The 25524-nt window shown below is 32.9% G+C and overlaps 1 protein-coding gene across 17 annotated transcripts in view; it reads right to left on the bottom strand.

Moving 5' to 3' along the window:
* The window catches only part of SNX13 (sorting nexin 13), a 181696-nt gene that overhangs the window by 65873 nt on the left and 90299 nt on the right, over window positions 1-25524 (bottom strand). For 14 of the 17 annotated variants that reach the window (XR_012432612.1, XR_012432613.1, XM_065542244.2 and 11 more), the window contains 7 exons: window positions 23968-24106; window positions 23497-23585; window positions 18750-18849; window positions 12991-13184; window positions 8014-8118; window positions 7365-7497; window positions 2990-3027 (listed from right to left, as the gene is read on the bottom strand). Coding sequence is in view for 15 of the 17 variants with exons in the window: in XM_065542244.2 (XP_065398316.1) it covers window positions 2990-3027; window positions 7365-7497; window positions 8014-8118; window positions 12991-13184; window positions 18750-18849; window positions 23497-23585; window positions 23968-24106 (798 nt within the window). In the remaining 2 variants the exon portion in view is untranslated. The remainder of the gene's footprint in view (window positions 1-2989; window positions 3028-7364; window positions 7498-8013; window positions 8119-12990; window positions 13185-18749; window positions 18850-23496; window positions 23586-23967; window positions 24107-25524) is intronic. The other 3 variants (XM_074035386.1, XM_005550043.4, XM_074035380.1) reach the window with 1 other exon arrangement.

Genomic DNA, 25524 nt, shown 5'->3' with positions numbered 1-25524 from the left:
CCTAAACTATCTATATAAGAAATGTTTATGCTGAACACCTGCTTTCCTTCTAGGAGTCTAGAATTTTGGTATGTGCTATGTAATCTGCCTCCAATAAAAAACCTGTACATTTAGTCTCCAATGAGTTTTCCTGATGGCAACATTTCACACGTGTTGTCTTGCTGATTTTGCTTTATAACCTTTCACGGTAAGAAATTCTAGCCATGAGTAAGACTATGGTGTGTCCTGTGAGTTTTCTTAGCAAATCACTGAGCCTGGAAGTGGTCTTGAGGGCACCTAACATATATAATCTAGACATATTTCATGTATTTACATTATTCACACATTTCACATATTCATAAAATTCAGATATATTTCACTCTTTAAAAATAATAAGATGTGAATGAGCTTTTGAGTCCTAATGTAATATTATTATTACTAAAACAGTCATCTAAATGACTTAAATGCAACCATCCATATGACACAGTCACTTAAATTAAGGCAACTGCATTCTAAGAAGAAGGCCAAAAATGTATCTACTAAAAACTGATTGTTAAGAGAAGTAAAATGTGATAATTCTATGCAGATAATCCACAAGACTTCCCTGGTCAACTCAAATGGCAAAGACATCAAATTAAATTAGATCTAGTCCATGCTCTACTATCAATACCTTAAGAGACTTTAACCATATCAACTACTTTCTTGGATTTCAGTTTTCCCAACGGTAAAATGGGGCTAATACCTACTCTACATCACTGTCAGGACACACTGTGAATGAAAATGCTTTGGGGAAAAAAAAAAAAAAAAAAAAGGATGCATTTATTTTTATGTGCTCAAGAAATCATTTTGATAGAAATAGCACAACCTTTACTTCAATATTTTTATGTGAAAGATAGAAGACTCAGAGGAAATGGAATATTCTACCAAATTTATATTTTCTACTATAACTTCTTCTAATTATAAGCCAGCACAGGTAACATAAAATAATCTATTTTTTTAAAAAAAAGCATTATTAATAATGGTAACCTTCCCTTGTAAACATTTAAAAAGGTAAATATACTTATCTCTTTAAACATGTTAGCATCTCATACTATGCAATCCAAAAGTTGTTAAAAAGGCTTTGTGGAGAAATGTCTTTTTATCTCTTTTAAAATATGCAATTAGTAAATATTGTTTTCATTACATATGATGAAAACTTTGGAAAAATATTAGTTACAGTTATAATGCATGTAAATATCCAATGGACTACAAAGTTACAATTGGTAAAGTAATATTGACAAAACTACACTTGATTTAGAAATGTAGCAAAAGAGAATTGTGATTTCAAAACAAGTACATTAATGCTATATTGAAATAAGCACAATTTGCAGAGTACTCCTTAAGTTATGATTCTTAAACTCCTTGTAAGAAAGTGTTTTTTAACACTAAGACAAAAATTGAAAATTCAAATTTACGATGATAGTCATCAAACACAACGAAAATGGCACTAAATGCTTGTAACTTACCTACCAAGCTACCAATGGCAAAATGAGTACAATACCAAACACATTAAATATCTCCTTTGTTTAGTATACTGGAATAAACTATTGTGATCTAGTTTATAATCTTAAGCTATTTTTAAAACGCAGATATTCACTAAAATTTGTCTACATGGTCCAACTACTTAACAGTATGAATCAAATAGATTTATGGGAATAATAAAATACTCCAAGTCACTGACTTCAAGAATGACCTTCTTTTTATCCAGAGACTATTCTGGTTTATACTACCATGTGACAAAGGAGACTTATCTTATTTGGAAAAGCATTTATTCCAGACATGGAATAAAGAAAAAAAAAATGTTAGTAGTGTTTAAATATTTACACAAGCACTACAAATGTGAATACTAAAAACTTTCAAACCAAGGAAGGGTTTCATCACATTTGGAAACTTTTCTATATAATGAACATTATTTTTAACACTTCCTTCAAGTTCTAGGAGCAATTCGTTTTTGTTTAAAGCTCTGGACTACAACAAGTAAATGGTAATAATACCAAATGATTTAGGAAATATTTTAAAAGTTACAAAGTATCTGACAATTCCACAACAGATCTGCTTTAGTGTTTTACTAAAGGTTATAATACAGTAATAGAACATTTACTCAATAAGGTTATTTTAGAAGTAAACATAAGACAACTAACCTCTAAAACATTTAGCTATTACGAAAGGTCTAAAAGAAAAAGTAATGCAGGTAGGAGGAAAAACAAAACAAACAATACCTTACCTGTTTTTCCCCTCCCCAACCCAGCCAAACTGGACTGAAACCTTCATAGAACACTAATATTTCCTCCTAACAGCATCTTAGGAAATAAGTTATTCAATGGCAAGGTTGGATATATAAGAGAGCTAAAATGTTCATTATTTTACACTGTACCTTGAATATATAAAATGCCAATGACAGTTGAGATTCTAAAAACATGTCATTCTAACTTCTAATCATTAAGGATGTAGTTGCTGTAAAACTGTCTAAACTTAACAAAAATTTTTTTTTGTTTACAACGACCTGAATTTGTTTTGGTGTAGACTATAAGAAATATCTATTTGGTTTTGGTTATCCTCACCAGTTTTATATTTCTTTCTAAATACAAGAGGAGAAAAAAACTGATTCCAATATAAACATTTATGTGTCACAAACTTACTGCCTATCATAGCAATTTAGTAATCATAATTTAAACATGCTAAATATTGGAATTAAAAATAATGAAATCAATTTTTTACAAAATGCACAAAAGCAATTATGCAGGTTTAACCTAAACCAATTTTTTAAATAAAGATAAAATATAATTTTTAAGTTCTAATTCATATATGCCTTATATGTGAACTTAGCATTTCTTTAAAAGCATAATAATTTTTACAACACTAAATTATGATTTGGGGCCTTCTTTATATATCATTTATTTACATATGTTAAGGCTCAGCCTTTTACATTATTTTCAAGTCACTTTAATAAAGTACCCATAATAGTACTTACCAAATTTATGCTTCCTGTAGGAGACCCATTAAAAGATTCTGCAGGGGGGAAATTCAACTTAGTATACAGCAAAAAACTTTAAAACGGTTGCTTTATCTAAGGTTCAAACACCAAGAATGAAAGTCACATAAGCCAAGATATAATATAATAGTAAAAAAAAAAATAAAAAAATAAAATTGTGGAATACTCCCAAAAACTTGATCCCTTAAAGTTCGATGGTTTTCTAAGCCAGGCATTTAAGTGACAATATGGTATGTACCTGATAGCTGGCCAAAAATCAAAAAGGCATTAGTGTTCAGGAGAGTAATTATTAAATGTTTTTATTCTCATAGTATCAAATAAGTTGCCTAATACAATATAAGCATGAGGAAAACACTGCAGAATGAGGCCCATTAGGAAACATCAGCACTATTCTGTAACTTCTGTCTCACTGGATTAAGAAAGATTACAAATAAAATCAGTCTGTAGTGTGAGGGAGAAACAGACTTATTTTTAATAGGTCTATTAAGTCCTCTTATTCTTGGTGGTAGATTTTCTTGAAAATACTGGAAGTCCAGATTTTTAAATCAATATATAACTAATAGACAAAAAGACACTTAAAACTGCTTATGCAATTCCATTTAACTTTTTTAAAAAGCAACAGGGAAAAATTAATGTTAGAGAGTAAGTCAATTTTAGATTACTAGTAAACATTAATATCAAGCAATAATCTTTTCCCTTATGGTTTTATTATAAATCTAAGAAAATTAAGTTACCAATTAAGGTGTTTCTTTATTAAACACATAAACAAATCTATGGTAAAGCAATATTCATACACAGTTTAATATATGGTTTCTAGCACTTAAGAGGTTATTTATGAATTTGGTTCTCTAAATGGGTCTTCAAAAAAGCAAGACTATAATTTCTACAAGGAGGCAGCTGATACTGCCTTCCAAATTTACTCTAAATGCTCAAGAACATTTCTTGGTTCTTCAGCCCTTTGGGTCATTAAAAAAATGGGAATTTCACCTAGGATTATCCCTTGGTGATACTTAAAATGAGTAAAATAGTTCTCTATCCTCCTTATTCAATTATATGCCTCCTACCTCTTCTGTAGTCTGCCCACCTCTTAAATCTTCCCACCAAAGACAAGTCAAGTTAAAGGAGAATTTGGGATCAAAATAGGGCATAGTTTACTTTCTTGATCAACAATAAGAAGATCCAGAAATACAGTATAAAATCAATCTTGGTCGACATTTAATCAAGAATTGGATGACTACCTACAAATATTAGAAAACAAAAGAAAGCACTGTTCAACATGGTGAGAAAAACAATGTTGAGATTAAAACTTAAAAAGGAAAACATATTCATATAGTTTTAAAAGACTATGAAACTCTGTTGTAATAAAGGAGAAAATATCTATTTTTAAAATAATTTAATAACTAAAGAAAGTAATCATGAATAAACAGAAAGGGCAATGGATGAAATGAGGAGAAAAAGAGAGAGGAGAGATAGTAAGCACAAGCAAGCCAACCAGCTAATTCTTTACCTACTATTAAGTTTAGTTAAATAGGAATGAAATTTCTACTCAAGCAAAGAAAAACCACCAGAGGATACAGTACTATACCATATGATATGACTTGGTCCATTAATTTTAGGCTCAAATGTAGACTACTTTTAAAAAAATCAGCTGCACATTAATCCCTAGATTAGATAATTATTTCAGAATGTCTAAAAGGTAGTCAAAATTTCAGAATGTCTAAAAAATGCATGTAGTGCTGAGCAGCTTAATTTTAAAAGTCAGAAAACTAATTTATAACAAAAAAATGTGGAAAGGCCTTTTTTTGATTAAATAATCATATAAAAAGAAGTATATCAGAAGCATTACTATTTGAAAAAGGTAAACCAGTGGCCTAAAACCTAAACACTGACAAAGACAACAAAGCTGACAGTTATTGGCCCAGCATGGTGGCTCACGCCTGTAATCCCAGCACTTTGGGAGGCCGAGGCAGGCAGATCATGAGGTTAGGAGATTGAGACCATCCTGGCTAACACAGTGAAACCCCATCTCTATTTAAAAATACAAAAAATTAGCCAGGCGTGGTGGCGGGCGCCTGTAGTCCCAGCTACTCAGGAGGCTGAGGCAGGAGAATGGTGTGAACCCAGAAGGCAGAGCTTGCAGTGAGCCTAGATGGCGCCACTGCACCCGAGCCTGGGCGATGAGCGAGACTCCGTCTCAAAAAAAAAAAAAAACCTGACAGTTATTTTAAATAGTAATGTTTCATATTATACCCATCAGTCCACATATTTTTTTCAAATGGTTTCAAAAAAGGGATAATTTCACAGTATAAAACTCATCAATTAGGAAACAAAATATTAGACAGCAATGTCTTAGAAAGACAATAAGATATATAAGTATGTAATCTCAAACTACAATCAATGATTCAAATGTGAGAAGTTACTCAATGACTGATATATGAGAAGCAAATTTACTTCAGATCAAAACCAGTTCCCAAAAAAAAAAATTTTAATATACTTCATGTTTCAAAAACGTACAGCATATGATTTTAGGAAGTTTGAGATTGCTTATAGTTTGCTTCCAACAGCTGTACTGAAGACGACAGACTGGCTGGAAAGATATCAATGGAAGCTAAAAGTCCATTTAAAAGACTGGAAAGAGTTCTTAAATTATAGGATCAAAAATTACTTCCACAGAATATATTGCTACCATCACCAGTTTAAATTATACGTTACTTAGAAGCCCATAAAATTAGTTGGTTATGACTTTGTCTTCTCTCTTTCTGAGTCATATAGAAAATCTACTTCACAAATACTAAGAAATTTCTAAAATAGATAAAATTAGTATAAACAACAAAAACTTTTATGATAGTCATTTTAGGATGGTTAGTTGACACAGAGTTGCTATTGCAAATTTCATATAGTATCTCTATAAAAGAACATTTTTCAACAGAGACAGTAAGTACAGATATATACAACAAACTAGAGGTACATAAAATTTTACTATTCAACTCACAGAGAAGAACTCTATTCTTTTTTTAAAATTTTCCATACTTATGCAATCAAAATCAGTTAATAGATTATTCCAATTGTACACAAAAGTAAACTTGAAAGAGTATTAATTTAAAAACCCAAGGCATCAGATAAACCATCCAAACAAAAGTTACTAAATTTCAAATGTAAACTTCGGTAACTAGATTTCTTAGATTATTTAAAAAACAAAATCTCACTAGTGTAGACAGAGGGATAAGAGGTGGAGGAGAAGGGAGACTGAGAGACTTCCATAATAGAGATATTTTTTTAAGCAGTGCTCACGACCTCGCTATTTTATCTCCATTCCCAAGTGTGCTTGTCCATAAAACCTGTTCATTAGTAAATGGTCATAACTGAAGCACTTTCTTAAAATACTTAATCTTTCCCGTTTACTTTTTATTGACCTCATTCATTTACTTGGTAGAACATACCAGAAAGATCATCAAACGTCAGATATTTAATTAGAGCTTAATAAATAATTCTGAATTGAATCACAAGTTAATGATCACTGGGCCTAAGAATTTGGAAACTTGTGTTCTAAAGACTATCCCTCCCACTATTCTTATATAACTCACTATTTACTAATAAAAATTGATACTTGTGTTTTACTTTATAAATCATTTTCAAATGCATAATTCCATTTAAATCTAACAATGACTAATGTAAGATATTATGAGGATATTGTTCCAGATTTACCAACTCAGAAAAATGAGACTTGAAGAATTTAAGTACTTGGACAACACATAGGTAGTAAGTGGTAGAATGGGAGTAAAATCTAAACATTCTGACTCCTAAAACACGTTTTTCACTATAACATGTTAATAGGTCTCATTATCCTCATTTGAAAAAATTGAAGGTTGGAATAAACGACTCTTACAGCTTTTTCTAGCTCAAAAGTCTCTCACACTGTGTAGAATTTGGAAAAGTATACAATTAAAGATATTTAAAACTGTAGTTTTTTTTATAATGCTTTATAGTTTATGATATACTGAGTCATTACTTATTGCATATTAAATCTTCTCAATAATTCTATTGTTAATCATGAATATTATTACTTACTCGCAAAAGGGAAACTGCCATAAAAATATTTTAGTGACTCACCTGAAGAAAACATTCTTCTTTAAGAATTCAAGGTTTCTATAGTTATATTCTAATCCATTATTAAATTTTCAATATTTTAATTTAGTACAGTCACTAAACTCTGTCATTCATTTGTAGATTTTTAAATATATTACAGTTTATATTTGGACTCCAATAACATTTTTAACTTATATAAAAGCTCTTTTGGTAAGCCGAATATATACAAATATATATGCATATATGTGTAAAATGGGTGCCACCTTACCTCCATCCCCATCATCGGATCCTCTGAAACTAGGATCTTTTAACATGTCAAGCTCAGCTAACATGCGCACATAAAGTGCATTCTGTCTGAAGGAAGGATAAAATCTTTCATCTCGTAGCATCAGTTCATATACCTTGGTGAAATAAATCAAGATAGTCAACAATTAATACAGGTATGTGGTGATTTTTACGAAATACAATTTCACCAAAAGACACACCGAGGTCTTGTCATAATGTATCATAGTTACACGCTGTCAGCAATAAGACTTTTTCACAACAAATGATTTCCTCTGATCCCTCCAGTAACTAAATTATATTGAAAAAAATCATACTGCAACACAAGTCACAGACAGCATGTTCTGGGAAGTGTTTTCTGAGAAATAAGTACATGTAAAGGTTCAAGGCTCATGTTAATATCTAGCTCTACAATCAAATTCAAATAAAACAACCCAACTTAAGGATTTTCCTCAGAAAATAAACAAAATAAACAAAAATACTGGTTTACATTTCTGGAATTGAGAAGTATAATTGCCATAGCTTATCTTTTTAATACCACTCTACTTTTAAAAAGTATTTAAAAACTAATTACATTACATAAAAGTATTTTTTCTCAAAAAAGATAAAATGATAAATGTTGTACATAATAATACCTTCCTTTGAATGTCATCAAAGATTTCAGGGGTTGGATCTTCATGATTCAAAGTATCTGCTAATTTTGCTACTAAATAGTCATCAACAGTAACTCTTGGAGATGCCTAACAGAGAAAAATAATAGTAATGATCTCTGTAATTTCTTAATACAAGATGATACTTGATAGTATGATAATAATGGAATATAATATTGAAAATAACTGGCAGGTAAGAATCACTGGTTTGTAAATGACGCCTTGACATTTAAGAAGGATGAAACGGGACTAAATCCTTCTCTTCCTCATGTACTACATAGCAGACTTGTAAACAAACACGGATTTAAATCTCGACTTCTGCCTAACAAGTTATCTCTCACTAAGCTTCATTTACCCCATCTGTAAAATGGAGATAATACTATGCAAGGTTATTTAAGATTATTGTAAGGATTAAAAGAGATCTATATAAGATATATACCATAGTGTCTGGCACATAGGAAACACTGTCATTAGGAGTTAGTGTTTAGTATTCAGTAGTATTAGATGTGTATTAATATGACTGATCAACAAATAAGTGATTTCATTTATTATCTGACACTAGAGAATGCTTTTGAATGTCCTTTAAAGAGACTACTGTTATCCTAAATTTGGTTTTATAACCAATGCTGCAGCAAAGTTCCAGTGTGATATGGGGAAAGAAATCCTTTAAATTAATTCGTTTTAAGAACTTCCATTTCAAAGCATATAGTAACACAGATAACACAAGGAAATACAAAATTTGACATTTCAACTTCAAAAATTTCTTTATTAAAAGTAAAAATGCTGAAAAGCTAGACATGTCAACAGCTTCAGCACATCAACTTTTGCATTTTTAGTTCTGAAAAGTCTGGAGAGTAAATGAGCCCTAGAGACAACTTTTAGAGAAACTAACAAAAAATATTATTTACATAACTTCTCTAATTTATCCAATAAAATAAGGAACAGGTTGGATAAATCAAGAAAGGAGAAAAAAAAGTAAACATCAGGGTATAAATATGTAGGAAAAGGGCTATACAACTTCTAATGCCCCATTGTCAATTCGACACTTTTGTTAGTAAACCTAAGCAGGTTGTGTGGTTGTTGTTTTTCTGAGTGGGATGCTTATTTGTTTTGTGTTTTGGGGGGTATCAGAGTTGCCCCGAAATAAAAACAGGAGAACTAAACAGCTTCGAGTATATAACAAATATTAGAGAGGAATATGATGTTACTTGGTTTTGCCCTTTCATCTGCCCTCTAAGCTCACTAAACTCACTTTCTAGGAAATAAAAAGGGTGAATTTGAAAAATAATATTTTACAATTATTTAAACTTTACTTTTTCCTATATATCTCAAGTACACAGAATGGATTAAGCCACATCTTTGGTATAGGATGACCAACACTTTTAGTGTACCAACATGAAACACAACAAGTCAGGATCCCCTCTTCCAAAAAAAGGAACACAAAAATAATATTTATATGGCCAGGCATGGTGGCTCATGCTTGTAATCCCAACACTTCAGGAGGCCAAGGCAGGCAGATCACTCGAGGCCAGAAGTTTGAGAACAGCCTGGCCCACATAGCAAAAACCCTGTCTCTCTAAAAAAATACAAAAATTAGCTTGGTGTGGGTGCATGCCTGCAATCCCACCTGCTCGGGAGGCTGAGGCAAGAGAATTGCCTGAACCTGGGATGCAGTGGGTGCAGTGAGATTGTGCACTCCAAACTTTACGACAGAGTGAGACTCTGTCTCAAAAAACAAAACAAAACAACAAAACAACAACAAAAAAGAAATATTTGTACACATGTTATTACTTTAACGTGAAAATATAAAAGTGAATGCTTTCCCAAAATTATCTCTTAATGTGTATTCTTTACTTTTCTATTACAGAAATGTGATTATTTAAACAAACCAATGGGACTAGCTAACAGTGGCAAATAATCTGTGGGAGACAAATACAACAATATGTAATTTACAATGTTTGTGACCTCTGATGTACCATTAAACCTTTTATAAAATCTATTGGATACTTAAATGTTATAGGTTATATTGTTTTGTATTCTTAAAATATAGAAAGACTTTTTAAAAGGCAAATGTACATAAAAGCAGAATGTATGTGCAAAACAGGTATTATCTATATTTAACAAAAATAAATAATGACTTTTCTATCGAGTCCATGATGCAGTAGGATATTTTTGCTTTTTCTGTTTCCTTCTCTAATAATACTCTTCTGAACTGCCTGAAGCCTTTAGGACATCTTTTTATGCAGTGTTACCACTGAATATAGTCAAACATAAAAATTCACCTTGATTTTTAGATCTGCTCTTTTCAAGCCCACCTCACACTTATTTCTTGTGTCAATCCAATGTGAAGGATCAAGTTAAATAACCTTTCTTTAAAAAATTTTTTTTAGAGACAGAATATCGCTCTGTTACCCAGGCTGGAACACAATCGTGTGATCATGGCTCACTGCAGCCTTGATATCCTGGGATCAAGCCATCTTCCTGGCTCAGCCTCCCAAGTAGCTAAGAATACAGCCTTGTGCCACCAACTCCAGCTAATTTTTTCTCTTTTTCTTTTTGTAGATACAAGGTATTGCTATGTTGTCCATGCTGCTCTCGAACTCTTGGCCTCAAGCAATCCTCCCACCTTGGGCTCCCAAAGTACTGGGATTTCAGGTGTGAGCCACTGCGCCTAGCCTAAATATCCTTTCAACAAAATAATTTGGGCATGTAATAATTGGGATTTTATTTATTAAAAATAGGTTTTTAAATGCGTAGAAATTTGATTTTGGTGCTCAAAAAAAAGTCCAACAACCATATATATGGCTTGTTTGGTAGGTATCTCAATTGTTTGTCAATCAGGTCTTTTCCATCTATAAATTTATCACACAGGCTATCCATGCCTACAATGCTCATTTTTGAATACTTTGAAGCATAATGATGTTATCATAAGTTAAATCCCTTTATGAGGAAAAATGGTTTTTAAATAGACAAACTTTTGAAACTGAAGTTCAATTCCAGATAAATTAGTTTTAGTAAAGAAATTTAGAAAATCCTGTTTAAGTTGGCTTTTCTGGTGACACATTTTTTTTTTTTAAATATTCAAGTAGTCTTATTTCAAAAACAGGAGTCATTCTGTGTTAAGTTTTTACCACAACCTACATGTAACATCAAACAACTCAGGTCAGTCTGTCAACTCTTCTCTAGGCTGCTTTTGGCCTCGTCAAAGATCACCTACCAATTTTAGAGAAACAGTATATAAATTTCTGTTTACTGTAATCCTCTTCTCCATTTTCATTTAAAAAGTATTTCAAATTAGAGAAAAACATTTTTTTGTCCTATACTTAAAAAAATACGATTTTACCACAGACCAAGATTTTAGCATTTTTTCTATAGCCAGCAAAAATTAGACCTAATTAAGTAAATTATCTTCTTTTCTATTTCTTGAGTTAGTGTGGCAATCTGTGTCTAAAAATTTGTCCACTTTAAGTTGTTTAATTTGTTGTCATAAAATTGATCATAGTATTTGCTTACTCCTTTTAATTTCTGTAGGGTCAGGATTCATGTCTCCTCTTTCATTTATGAATTTGGTTATCTGTGTCTCCTCCCATTTTTTCATGGCCAGTCTAGCTAAAGGTTTGTCAATATTGTTGATATTTTCAGAGAACCAACTTTTGGTTTTAGATTTTCACTATGGTTTTTCTGTTTTCTATTCACGATTCTCATAATAATCTTTGTTTTCCTTCTTCTGTTTGGCTTGGGTTTTTCATTTCTAGATTTTTAAGGTAAAAACTTAAGATTGTTGATTATAGATCTTTTATCCTACACATTTTTAGAGCTACAAATATCTTCTAATCACTAAGTAGCTGCATCTCATGAATTCTGATACAATGCATTTTCATTCTCAATTAAAAATACTTTCTAGTTTCCTTGTCACTTTTTGTTGACTCAGAGGCTATTTAGAAATATGCTGTTTAATTTTCGATTATTTGTAGTTTCCCCAAATTTCCTTTTGTTGATTTCTAATTTGATTCCATTCTGATCAAAGAATTATTCCAATACTTTTAAATGGAGATGACTTTTATGGCCTTGCAAACGATTTATCTGGGAGAATGTTTCCTGTGTTCTGGAAAATAATGTGTATTTTGCTGTCATTAGAGGAAACAGTCTATAGAATAATATACATATATGTATTACAGTATTACATATATTACATATAATATATACATAAATTACAATATTATATTAGAATTATTATATTATTAGAATATTACATTATTAGAATAATACATGTATTCTGTAAGTTCTAAAGCAATTCTATCCTATATATGTATTCTATACATTCTATAATAATCTATATAATCATATAAAATATACTCTATAGACACTACAGATGTATTACATTCTACAGAATTATAGTATAGTATATATATTCTTCTATAAGATTGAGTGAGTTATAATGTTCCTGAAGTCTTGTATATCCTTGATGTTTTTCTAATTGTTTTATCAATTATCGCAAGTGAGGTATTGAAGTCTCCAACTATAACTGTTGAATTGTCTCTCTTACCCTTCAATTCTGCAAATTTTTGTTTCATTCATTGGGGGGCTGTTATTAAATGTATATATGTTTAATACATACATTTAAACATATATACATTTTTAAAATATATATATGTGCTCTCTTTTGTTTATTTTTGCATGGTTTATCTTTTTCTATACTTTTACTTTCAGCCTGTGGTGAATCTAATATGTGACCTTGAATCTTGATTCTATCATTTAGTATTTGCATGACTGTGGACATGATAATTTGACTGCCTAAACATCAGAATCTTCACTTAAACGAGGATACAGACAGACAGGAAGATTGTTATCGATTAAAGGAAACAACGTTTTTGAGGTAGTCAGCCTGGCATAAGCAATGGATTACAAAAATTATTAATAATACTGATAAAGAAGAAAACAGTAATCAAAATAAACTCTCACCTTTTCTGATAAATACTGTTCATAAATTCCAACAGCAGCTGCTCTTAAAAGACCTTTGGTTTGGTTGGTTTGATGTTTTCCATCTCTCTGACGACTTAATAAAACTTCTAGCTGCTGTTGGGCGGTAACCCGGTATCCTTCCACTGTCATCCAAAAGAATAGATGTGCTTGACCTCCAGTTTGCTGCATGTAATCTACCAATCAAAAATCCATAATAACATAAATACTAGTGTCACACAATTTGGGGTCCATGTAGTTGTATGACAAGTAAAGAAGGACTAAAGTTTCAAGTGTTTAAAACTCCACATTTTGAAAATGTTTTAGCAAATCCCTGAGGTGAAAATATAGTTGTAAATTAGTTATGCTAAAAAAAACAGTTATGTTAAAAACAAAAGTGAAGGAATATATTTCATAATTTTTTAAATCCCACTTTTCATGATAAAATCTCTAGTGAATAAATTTGTTACATAAAACATTCAACATTTGTTCTCAATAAAGACTGTTATGAATATTTCTAGACATATTTTTTAAAATGACTCAACAAACCACATATTTATATTTTTATCACAAAAATGAAAATGTATAGAGGTTTACTGAAAATGTCCTCCAGATAAAAGCAATTCTAATGTAATAGTAGTAAAATCTAAATTAAAAATATATATATTAAAATGGTATAAAAACAAAATCCCTCATGTACACATGAACAAAAATGATACAAACAGGTTTTATACATTGTATGTTCCCAATAAAGTACTCTTTCTCAATGAATTTTAATTTGCATTAGAATCTCCTAGAATTTATTTTAAAAGCAGTTTGGTAAATGCACATTAGTTTTGATAACTATTTCCTTCAAAACAAAATAAAGCTCTACCTCCATGGTTTCTAAAGAAAAACATTTCAGAGAATAAAGAGAGGACTGAATTTGGCAAGCAAAATATTAACTACTTAAAATTTAATAATATTTAAAATTCTTAAAAATTTCAAAGAAGATGTGGGAGTGTGAAACACCAGAATTCTCTCTCTCCACCTCCACAGCAAGTGCAATGGCAGAATCTGATGTAACTAATTTGGAACTCTGGAATCTACTGAAGATTTGCAATATTTAGGGGAAGGCTTGGGAAGTAAGCTTTGGTTAATTTCAGTTCACTTCAGCTGCAGCACAACTGCAGCTACCCATTCCTCACTCCCAGACCCCTAGAACAAGTAGCTATGCATGCACTCCAGAATTAGCTTGTACACAGCAAGCAGGAACCAGGGTGGACAAAAAACAACTTGTCCTTCAAATATTCAGAATCTAGGCTCTGACAGCACACTGCTGCTTCTGATCACAGAGGTGCACACAATATAGGCAGCCTTTGCTGTTGCATATCTCTTGATTGGTCCAAGCCCCTTTACTTCTTGCTGAAGTAAGGAGCAAGTTATTTAGAAGACTGGCACCCTTTCTCCCTTGACTCCCACAGTTTTATCTTTTTCTCCCTTTGGGAGCCATGCATTAAAAATGAGGACATTCAAAAGCAACCACATATGCGGGAAAATTAGAAAGTGACTATACCTGCCCAGGGAAAAGCACAAGCTCAGAATAGTCTTGAGAAGACTTTAAGTTTATACCTCAGGCTGATCCTTAGCATAGACAGCCTACATATTAAAAATAAAAACAGTAACAACAATAAAGAACAGCAAACCCTAAGGAAAGGGAAGAAAGTGATTTCCAGAGTTACTACATTATTAGATTCAAATAGTTATTCACACACACACACACACACACACACACACACACACACACACACACCCAACAAGGCACACAAAGTATGTGGCAAGTGTGGCCCATTCAAAGAGGAAAAAATGTCAACATACATCAACAGAAACTGTCCCCAAAAAAGACCTGACGGAATATCTACTAGAAGAAGACTTTAAAATAACTACCTTAAAGATGCCCAAAAGACTAAAGAAGGATGTAAAGAAAGTCAAGAAAACAATCTATGAACAAAACGGAAAGATCAATAAAGAGATAGAAAACCTAGAAGAAACCAAAATAAAATGATGGAGGTGAAAAGTACATAACTAAAATAAAAAATGCACTAAAGGAAATTTAAGGTAGATTTGAGCAGGCAGAGGAATCAGCAAATGTAAGGATAGAATAATAAAAGTTGTAGATTCGAGAAACAGAATGTAAAAATATAAAGAAGAGTAAACAGAGCCTAAGGTACCTGCAGGACCAAGTTACATGTGGGAGTTCTATAAAGAGAAGACAGAGAGAAATCGTCAGATCATATTTGAAGAAATAAGTGAAAATTTCCCAAATTTGAAGAAAGGCATGAATATAAATATCCAAAAAGCTCAACAATCTCCAACTAAGATGAATTCAAAGATATCCACATGGAGACACATTATAATTCAACTTTCAAAATATAAATCATCCAAAAGCAGAAAGAGAAAAACAACACATATAAAAAACCCAAAAGATTATCAGCGGATTTCTTTCAAGAAACTTTGGAGGCCAGAAGGTGATGGAGTGATACTCAAAGTGCTAAAAGAAAAATATTGTCAACCAAGTTCCTATATCTGACAAAACTATACTTCACAACGAGAGAGAAATAAGGATTCACAGATAAACAAAAGCAAAGGAAGCATCTTACCATAAGACCTGCCTTGCAAAATGTGCTGAAGGGTAAATTAAACAAATGGACACTAGATAGTAACTTAGTACCTTGAAATCATATGAAGAAATAAATATCTCAGTAAAAATAAAAATATGGGCAATTATAAAAGCTAGTATTATTAACAATGAGTTGTAACTCCTATTTTTTTTTGTTTTCTATGTGACTGGAAAGACGAATATGGTTTTTAAAAAATTAATTATCAATCTGAAAGCCAGAAATATTGTACTTTGTTACTGCACATCCTGGTTTCTACATAATCTACAAAAGTAACTCATTTAAATAAGAACTATTAGTTCATATTTTGAACACACAATTTGTAAAGACTTAGTTTTGTGACATCATCAAAAGAGGGATGGTGACAGAGCTGTAAAGGAGCAAAGTTTTGACTGCATTTGAAATTAAGCTGATATAATTTCAAATTACAGTGTTATAAATTTAGGATGTTACATGTAATCCCCATAGTAACCACAAAAAAAATAGCTACATAATATACATAAGAGGAATTAGAAATTTAAACATGTTACTACAAAAAATCAACTAAATACAAAAGAAGTCAGTTACGTAGAAAATTACTATCAAAAAAGATATAAAGCATGTAGAAAACAAATAACAAGATGACAGAAGTCTTTCCTTATTAATAATTACTTTAAATGTAAATAGATTAAACTTTCTAATCAAAAGACAGAGACTGGCAGAATGGATTAAAAAAATCAATCCAATGATATACTGTCTACAAAGATTTTTAGATACAAAGACATAAATAAATTGAAAGTGAAAGGATGAAAAATCACATCACATGCAAACAGCAACCAAAATAGAGCAGGGGAAGCTATACTAGTATCAGGAAAAATAGACTTTAAATCAAAAAAGGTTAAGATATAAATAAGGTTATTATATATTAATAAAAGATTCAGCATAACAAAATGATACAACAATTATAAACATTTTCATACCTAATAACAGATCATCAAAATATATGAAACAAAAACTGACAGATTTGAAGGGAAAAAGAGATAGTACCACAATCATAGTTTGAGATTTCAATGCCCCACTCTCAGTAACGGATAGAACTAGATAGAAGATGAGTATGGAAATAGAGGACTTAACACAATATAACAGGTAGATTTAACAAACATACAGAACACTTTCCAACAACAGCATACAGCTTCTTCTCAGGTACACATGGAACATTTTCTAAAACAGACCATACAGTGGGCCACAAATTGAATCTCATAAAGTTTTTAAAAATGGATATCATGCAAAGTATCTTCTCCAACTACAATGGGATAAAATTATAAATCAGTAACAAAATTAAAACTGGAAAACTCATATATTTTTGGAAATCAAACAACACACTTTTTATTTACCCTACTTATCCTTTGAAAACATGAAAACACACTCACACAACCAATAGATCAAAGAAGAAATCACAAGAGAAATTGGAAAATACATAAAGATTAATTAAAACAAACATAACATACCAAACTAATGGGACACAGCAAAAAGGAAAATCTCAAATCATCTTTCCTTACGTTGTAAAGCTTTCTAACTGTATAATGTAAGGAAATAGAAAAAGAACAAATTAAACCCAAAGCTAGCAGAAGGAAAGAAACAGTAAAGATTACAGCAGAGATAAACAAAAGAGAGAACAGAAAAATAGTAAAAGTCAATGAAAGCAATAGTTGATTCTTTGAAAAGAGTGACAAAATTGACAAACATTTATCTAGGAGGACAAAAAGAGAAAAGACTAAAATTACTAAAATTGGAAGTGAAAGTGAGGATATTACTAATGACTCTATAAAACTAAAAGTACTATGAACAACTGTACGCCAATAAATCGGATATCCTAGTGGAAATGGAAAAATTCCTAGAACACAGAAAATCTACCAAGACTAAATCATGAAGAAATTGAAAATCTGAGGAGACTGATAGGTAGTAAGGAGACTAAATCAGTAACCAAAAATCCTCAATAAAGAAAAGACCTGGACCTGAATAGCTTTACTGGTGAATTCTATCAAATATTTAAAGAAAAAGTAACACCAATCCTTTTTAAATTTTTCCAAAAAATTAAACAGGAAACACTTCCTAACTCACTCTATGAGGCCAGCATTATTCTGAAAACAGAGCCAGATAAAGATAGTACAAGAAAACTACAGACCAATGTTCCTTAAAAATATTGACGTAAAAATCCTCAATAAAATACTAGCAAAACAAATTCAGCAGCATATTAGAGATTATATACCATGACTAAGGTAGCATTTATTCCTGGAATCCAAAGATGGTTGAACATACAAAAAAAAAAAATCAATGTAATACAGCACAACAGAATGAAGGATAAACACCACATATCTTAATTGATGCACAAAAAGCATTTCACAAAATTCCACACTTTCATGACAAAGACTCAATAAACTAGGAACAGAAGGCTACTACCTCAAAATAATAAAAGCTGTATATGAAAAAGCCCACAGTGAATATTATACTCAATGATGAAAGACAGAATACTTTTCTTTAAGATCAGGAACAAGACAAAGATGCCTGCGTTTGCCACTCCTGTTCAACGTAGTACTGGAAGTACTAGGCAGAGAAATTAGGAAAAGTGGAGGGAAGGGAGAAGAGGTAATGGGAGAAGCAAGTGTGTGCACGTGTACACACACACACACACACGAGTATTATTCAGCATTAAAAAGGAAGGAAATTCTCACATATGCTGTAACATGGATAAAACTTGAGGGCATATTCATGTTAAGTGAGTAAGCCAGTCACAAAAAGGCAAACACTGTACAATTCGACCTACATGAGGTACTTAAGAGTAGTCAAAATCATAGAGACAGAAAGCAGAATGGGTTGCAGGGGTTGAGGGTGTGGTGAATGGAGAGAGTTGGTGTTTAATGAGTAGAGTGTCAGTTTTGGAAGATAAAAATAATTCTGGATATTGATGGTTGTAATCTCTGTACAACATCATGAATACATTTAATATCACTGAACTATACACTTAAAAATAGTTGAGATACTAAATTTTATGTGTATTTTACCACAATAAAAAATGGAAAAAGAAATTCAATGGCTATATCATTTAAACAGAATTGATCTACCTACCCATAAAAAATTGTAGTGCAACATTGTCTACAAGAATGCTGTCCAGGGGGACTGTGCAAAGTTTCCCAAAGTTTGCTGCAAGTTTCACAGTATTTATTTCCTACAGGCAAAAGTGAATATAAGTTAATATTTTATCTAATCATTCATTGTTAAAGATGTTTACATAAATATACGGAAAAAAAATCAAGCTAAAATGGAGTAAAGATGAAGTTCTTCCCTTCTCATGCATGTTGTTTCCCAATAGATATACATTCTGTGAATTTAAATTCCAAGTATCGCTTAGCAAATTAAAAATATTAGCACATTAAAAATACTAGCATTCAACTCTTTCAATATAAAATAAATAGAAATCACTATATTTTCAATTATTCTCTCTCTATATATATTCCATATGAAAATGAACATTCCAGAGGCTAAAAGGGTGAAGGAAATGTTTAATATATGCAAGAATTTTAAAAACTCAACATTTTCATGTATAAAGTCTATTTATTACTAGGAAAACAAAATATGCCTAAAGAGTAATTTTGCTCCTAACTCAATAAAAATCTCTAATTATTACAGAAAATGTGTTTTTTTCCAGACTCTCTAAACAGTGAATTTCAGACATACTTTTCAAAGTCATAGAGCAAGGAAACAACCTACACATGAAAAAAAAAAAGGAAAAGTTGGGTTCAAAATTTAAAGAGCATCTACGTATCAGGCATTGTGCTAGTTACATTACACATATTACTTCATTTAATCTGCACAGCAATACTGTTGGATCTGTATCACCAAGCCTACTTAACAGATAAGGAAAACGAAGATGAAAAAGGTTGCCTATTAAGTCGCAAAGCCGGTAAGTATGACTATGTGTTTTCAAATGCTGCTGCCCTTTCCATAACAGCCATAATGTTTCTATGAATTATTCATTTTCACTGGCTTCTCTATATTCCCAAATCCGTATTTCAGAACCCTCTATTTAAAAAAGAAAAATAGGCAGGTTTACTGTAAATGAAGTAGGCTGCCATATTCAGAGGCAGATACTAAATTAAGCATAAGTGGTAAATAAAGGAAAATGAAGAGAATTAAAAAAGAAAAACAAATCCATCTCTATAATTTGTATTTTCCTTCATGTAAGTACTGAATAATAACAGCGAATTGACTTTCAAAGTCCGGTAGAGAGCAATCTAGAGCCAGCACATGATTTCTAATAAGTCTCCCTTCTTCAAATTGTATCACCTCTTTATCCTGCCCAGCAGCGGCTCCACAGATACAGGATGGGAAGGAAAATTCACTGAGGATAAAGGTTTCTAAGATTTCAAGATAAGTAACATAGCTATGTAACTGCAAATCCGTGGGGATTCTGAGTTTATTTACAAAGGAAAACACTGTATGATCTGAGCTCATTAAAAAATAAAAGCTTGTATTCAAAATGGAATTGACAGGCTTGCAAACAAAATATCTAAATTTTAAAAGGATTCAATATCAAAAAGTGCCTGGGAAAAAACACTGAGTAATGACACTGAAAGATCACTACCTCTGAGATCTAGATAAGGAAGTAAAGAAAAGCACAAGTGAAACTGTATCTTTCTTCTATGCTAATTTGCATGAGTATATAAACTAGTTTTAAAATATAGTTAACCAAAACAAAGGTACACACACACACACACACACACACACACACACACGTAACAAATATGGCCCTCAAGTAATGTTTCTTAAGTTATAATTCATCTAGAAAACTAAATTTAACGTGTTTTTTTGTTTGTTTTTTTGAGACGGAGTTTCGCTCTTGTTGCCCAGGCTGGAGTGCAACGGCATGAGCTCGGCTCGCCGCAACCTCCACCTCCCAGGTTCAAGTGATTCTCCTGCCTCAGCCTCCCGAGTAGCTGGGATTACAGGCATGTGCCACCATGGTTTTTGAAAATAATTCTTCTATTCCTTAAGGAATTTAAATACACTGTAAAATTATAAGACCAGAGAGTCATAAATAAATTTTCAAAACAGAAAACCACAGCAAAAATGTGACCTCATTAAAAACCTAAGGGTATTAAGAAATGCTTTTTCCTGCTTTAAAGCCCCAAATCTCTGCTCTCCTTTAGGGCAAAACTTCTCTAAAGAGCAACTATCATTCCTGTTTCTAATTTACCTCTTCTCATTCTCTCATGGACGAACTCCAATTAAGATTTTCTCCACTACTCCACAAAAAAATGTTCTCATTAGATCACCAATAATCCGGAAGGTAGTAAGTCCACTGATCAATTCTCAGTCTTCATCTTTCTCCATGTTATCCTTTGATACACCTATCTTTCCCTTTTATAAACACTTTTTGCATTTGGCTTCTGAGATATTGATAGGGACAGGGTGCACAAAATTCTAGGCAGAAAAGGGCAGTCCCTAGCGAAACACCACCCTCAAGCCAAAAAGCCTGAGACCGGAGCCCTAAGTGAAAACTTACATCCCTGTTTTCCTGCTCAAATGTTGCCTTTTCCTAAACCGCCCATGGCCGCACACCACCACATTCTGTGCCTATAAAAACCCCAGACTCAGTTGATAGCCAGGACTACGGCTGGATATTGGAGAGAAGCGACTGGACTTCAAAGGGACAGCTTGATAGCATAACTTCAGAAAGAATCCAAATGGAGACAGTCGGACTTCAGGGGAAGATTACCTACCTGCCCCATTCCCCTTTTCAGCTCCCCTTCCCACTGAGAGCCACTTTCATCGGCCATAAAATCTCCAGTATTTACCATCTTTCAACTCATTGATGCAACTTCATTTTTCCTGGATGCCGAATAAGAGCTCAGAAGCCACGAGTGCAGACACAAAAGGCTGTCACACTGGCCCTTTGCCCTCACCAGCGGAGGGCAGCTGCCTCATGCAAAAAGGCAAATGGTCCACTGAGCTGTTAACCCTTAAGCCATCCACAGACAGCAGAGCTAAGAGAGCACTGTCACACACCTTCTGGGGCTTTGGGAGTCACAGGCACCCCCAACTGGACAGCTGTAGGGCCTGAACAGGGTTTGCTCTTGCCAGCACTAATGCATCTGGGCCAGTTCCTCCACCCACTCACTTGTGCACTCCCTGTTGTGAGGGGTGGAATACAGTGGGTCCCGAGTGAGTAGAGTTTGATCTCGCCAGTACCGAAGTGGCAGGCTTGTTCCAGCACTCCTTCACTCAAGTTCTCACTCATTTGCTTGCACGCCCCCCACCACAAGAAGTTGAGAATGGCAGGATGAGTAAACCAGGCACCCCTGCTGCAAGTCCTGCGAAGGGGTCAGGGAAATATCCTGCTTCAATACCACATGCTCAGGTTTTCCTCCAATCTCACTGGCTATTTACTCTGTTTCTTTGGCTAGACTCTTTACTTTGTCTTAAACTCTATTCACTGAAGTGTAGTAGGACCAAGTCACCAATGCATTCCTACTTACACACGCTCTTTTAGATAACATCATCCAGTCTCTCATTAAACATCTGATAATTGTTGAGAATTTACAAAATTCGTCTCCATCACTAACTTTTCCTTAGAACTCAAGATTACCAAGTAGCATGTCTACTTGAATGTCAAACAGGGATATCAAATTAAAATACCCAAAACTCAATTCTCTTTTCCAAACCTCCTCCTCTCTCTGTGTTACCCAATTCAGTAAACAGCACCACTATTTATACAGTTGCTCAAACCAAAATACCCTGAAATTGTCCTTGAGTTATTTTTTTTTCCTTCTCACCCCATATTCACTCCATTAAGAAAATCCTACTAGCACTATATCCAGTCTCTAATCGCTTCTCACAACCTCCATAGACATCTCTTACCTAGTTTTAAATCAGGAGTTATCGCAAATAATCTTTCAGTTTCCATTCTTACCCATATCGTCTCATACTTTGTGTCTATTCTTCACAAAGAATAAAGACTATAATTTTAACTTTTAGCTCGTAAGTCAGGTAATGTCACTTGCCAGGGCAAATCTCCAATTGACTTTCATCATAATTAGAATAAAACTCTTACTATGGCCAGTAAGACCATATATGACCATATAAGATCTAACCCCCCGGTTCTTCTATGACTTCATTCCTAGCACAATAGCTCATTCATTCCATACCAATCACAACGACCTCCTCCAATTCACCAAAGACATTCTTACCTTAGTGCTCCTGCATCTGCTCTCATGACTGCCTGTAAGATCGATACTTCAAAGGCAAGCAAAAATACAGCACAGGACTAACTGCCTCATGTTATTTAGATCTCACTACAATCAAGTGTCATCAAACCTCTCAGCACCTACCTAAACCAGTCCAAGACATTTTCTATACGCTACTTTGCTTTATTACTGTTTTTTTGCAGTAGATATCACCACCTGATATTATGCATCAGTTTGCTTATTGATTTATTTCCTGACTCTGCAACTAAAATGTAAACTCCATGAAAAGAGTTTGTCTACTTGCCTCTTCTAAAAAGCACCCAACTCACAAAACTGAATAAATGTAAACTTTGAAAACGATACCCAAGTAAGTGCATAAATAAATCAAGGAATAAAATAAAATCTTCAATTACTTTAACATTTTTCAGGCAGCACTTTAGTTAACCTTTTTGGCATGTTTTAACAAATATTTATATCACATTGTCGAAAAGAAAACTCTTTTTAAAGTCCTCTTGTAAAGTGCTGCACTGGGAAATGTCCTACTTTTTGTCCTTTACTGTGCATTTTAATCCCTATAAAGTATTTATAACTAAACATTAATTACATTAATTCAAAAGTACTTTACTTACTTTGCCTGACTGCAATCGCTGTATTCTTGAGTCACATACCTTCTTTACGAATAGTAAGCTATTTATTTGATTTTTGATAGTGTTGATATCTAAAAGCAAACAAATCATGAACTAGAAAGTGGTAATGTTATTTATTAAATACTTTAAACATGCACTTACTGTAATTTAACAAAATAACCAACAATACAGCAATTGTTTTATTCAATAAAAGAAACCATCTGAAATTATACAGTGAAATTATTTAATTAAAAGTAAACCATGCCAATTACCTCCACTCTAGGGATAATTACAATAATCACATTCTCACATTCTGAAAATAATCCTTTTACTCTAACTAAGCACATGTTAATCTAATAAGGAAGATATAATTAAAGTGAAAACATTAATAGCAGAAAATGACATTTAGGTAAATTAACCAAAGTTTTGAAGATATAATAATCCTTCAAAAAATAAATTAAATACATTACTTACCATCACCAGCTGTATCTAGAGATCTAAGATACTGTAATTCTTCTGCTGCCTTATCTCTGACTGCTTCTAGCTCTCCAATATTGTCACTCAATTTAATAATGTTCATAAAGGCCTCATAGTTGCAGTTAGAATCACGGATCTGAAAACAAGTTTAAGAAAAATAGGTGAAAGAGGAACTCACTTATTAAAAGGAAAACTGAATCCTGAGTGCCTACTATGTGCTAGGACAATTTGCTGCATACTCAGTGCTTACAACAAAAAGAAAAAAGCTCTGTATTTGGGCACCTATATTTGGGCACCAATGGTTCTTAGACTGCAAATAAAATAAAGTAAGTATTATATAGCATGCTTGAAACTGCAGGAATAGGAATATGCTCACAATATTTGATGATAGCAAAGAAGCCATGATGACTGGAAATAAACCAAAGACAAGCTGAGCAGAAGATATGGTCAGCAGCAATGGATGGCAAATCTTCTGTTATAGTATAAAGGTTTTAGCTTTCACTCTGAAGCAAGTCAGAAGTTAAACTGGAAGGTTTAAACAGAAGAGTAACACTCTCTAACCTAAAATATAACACAATCACTGTGTTGCTGTATAAAAATAAAGGCAGAGCCAAAAACACAAAAAAAGACCAGTTAATAATACAAGTGAAAGATAATATAGTCAGGGAGCAGAGTGGTGACAGTGGTGGTGTGGTACAAAGTGTGTTATAAAGTGTTTTCTGGTAAAAAGTGTTTTATAAAGACAATGCCAAAAGAATTTGCTGATAAATCAGATATCGCCATGAAATGAAGAGAACATAGAACTACACTAACATCGTTGGCCTGACAACTGGAATAGTGGAGTTACCACTAAACAAGACGGAGAAAAAAATTAAGAGATGCAGCATTTGCCAGGGACAGTGGCGGGGAGGCAAAATATTATGAGGGTGTTTTGGCAAAATTAAGTGTGAGATCTCATTAAATATAAACATGGTCATTAGCATGCTTTTGAATATGATGGACAAGAGTTCAGAAAGGAGGACTACACAGAAATATGCATTTAAAAGTCATTGACATGGAGATGACACTTAAAACCATGAACATGGATGGAAATAATCAAGAGAATGAGGGTAGAGTGAAAAAAGAAGAGATCTAAGGAGAGATACTCAGAAGATTTACTTACACAGCAAAAAGACTGAGAAAAGCCAAAAACGTAGAAAAAAAAAAAAATCAACAAACTTTGGTGTTCTAACAAGCCAAGTAAAGAAGTGTTTTTAAAAAATGATGGCTGGGTGCAGTGCTTGTAATCGCAGCACTTTGGTAGGCCAAGGCGGGCGGATCACCTTAAGTCAGGAGTTCGAGATCAGCCTGGCCAACACGGTGAAACCCCGTCTCTACTAAAAATACAAAAATTAGCTGGGCATGGTAGTAGGTGCCTGTAATCCCAGCTACTTGGAAGGCTGAGGTGAGATAATCGCTTGGGCATAGGAGGCAGAGGTTGAAGTGAGCTGAGATCGTGCCACTGCACTCCACGTTGGGCACCAGAGTGAGATTCTGTCTCAGAAAAGAAAAGAA

This window comes from Macaca fascicularis, chromosome 3 (genome assembly GCF_037993035.2).
Source record: "Macaca fascicularis isolate 582-1 chromosome 3, T2T-MFA8v1.1".
Taxonomy (NCBI): Eukaryota; Metazoa; Chordata; class Mammalia; order Primates; family Cercopithecidae; genus Macaca; species Macaca fascicularis.
The sequence above is the reverse complement of the archived record's forward strand: the minus strand, read 5'-3'. Positions and strand labels throughout refer to the sequence as shown.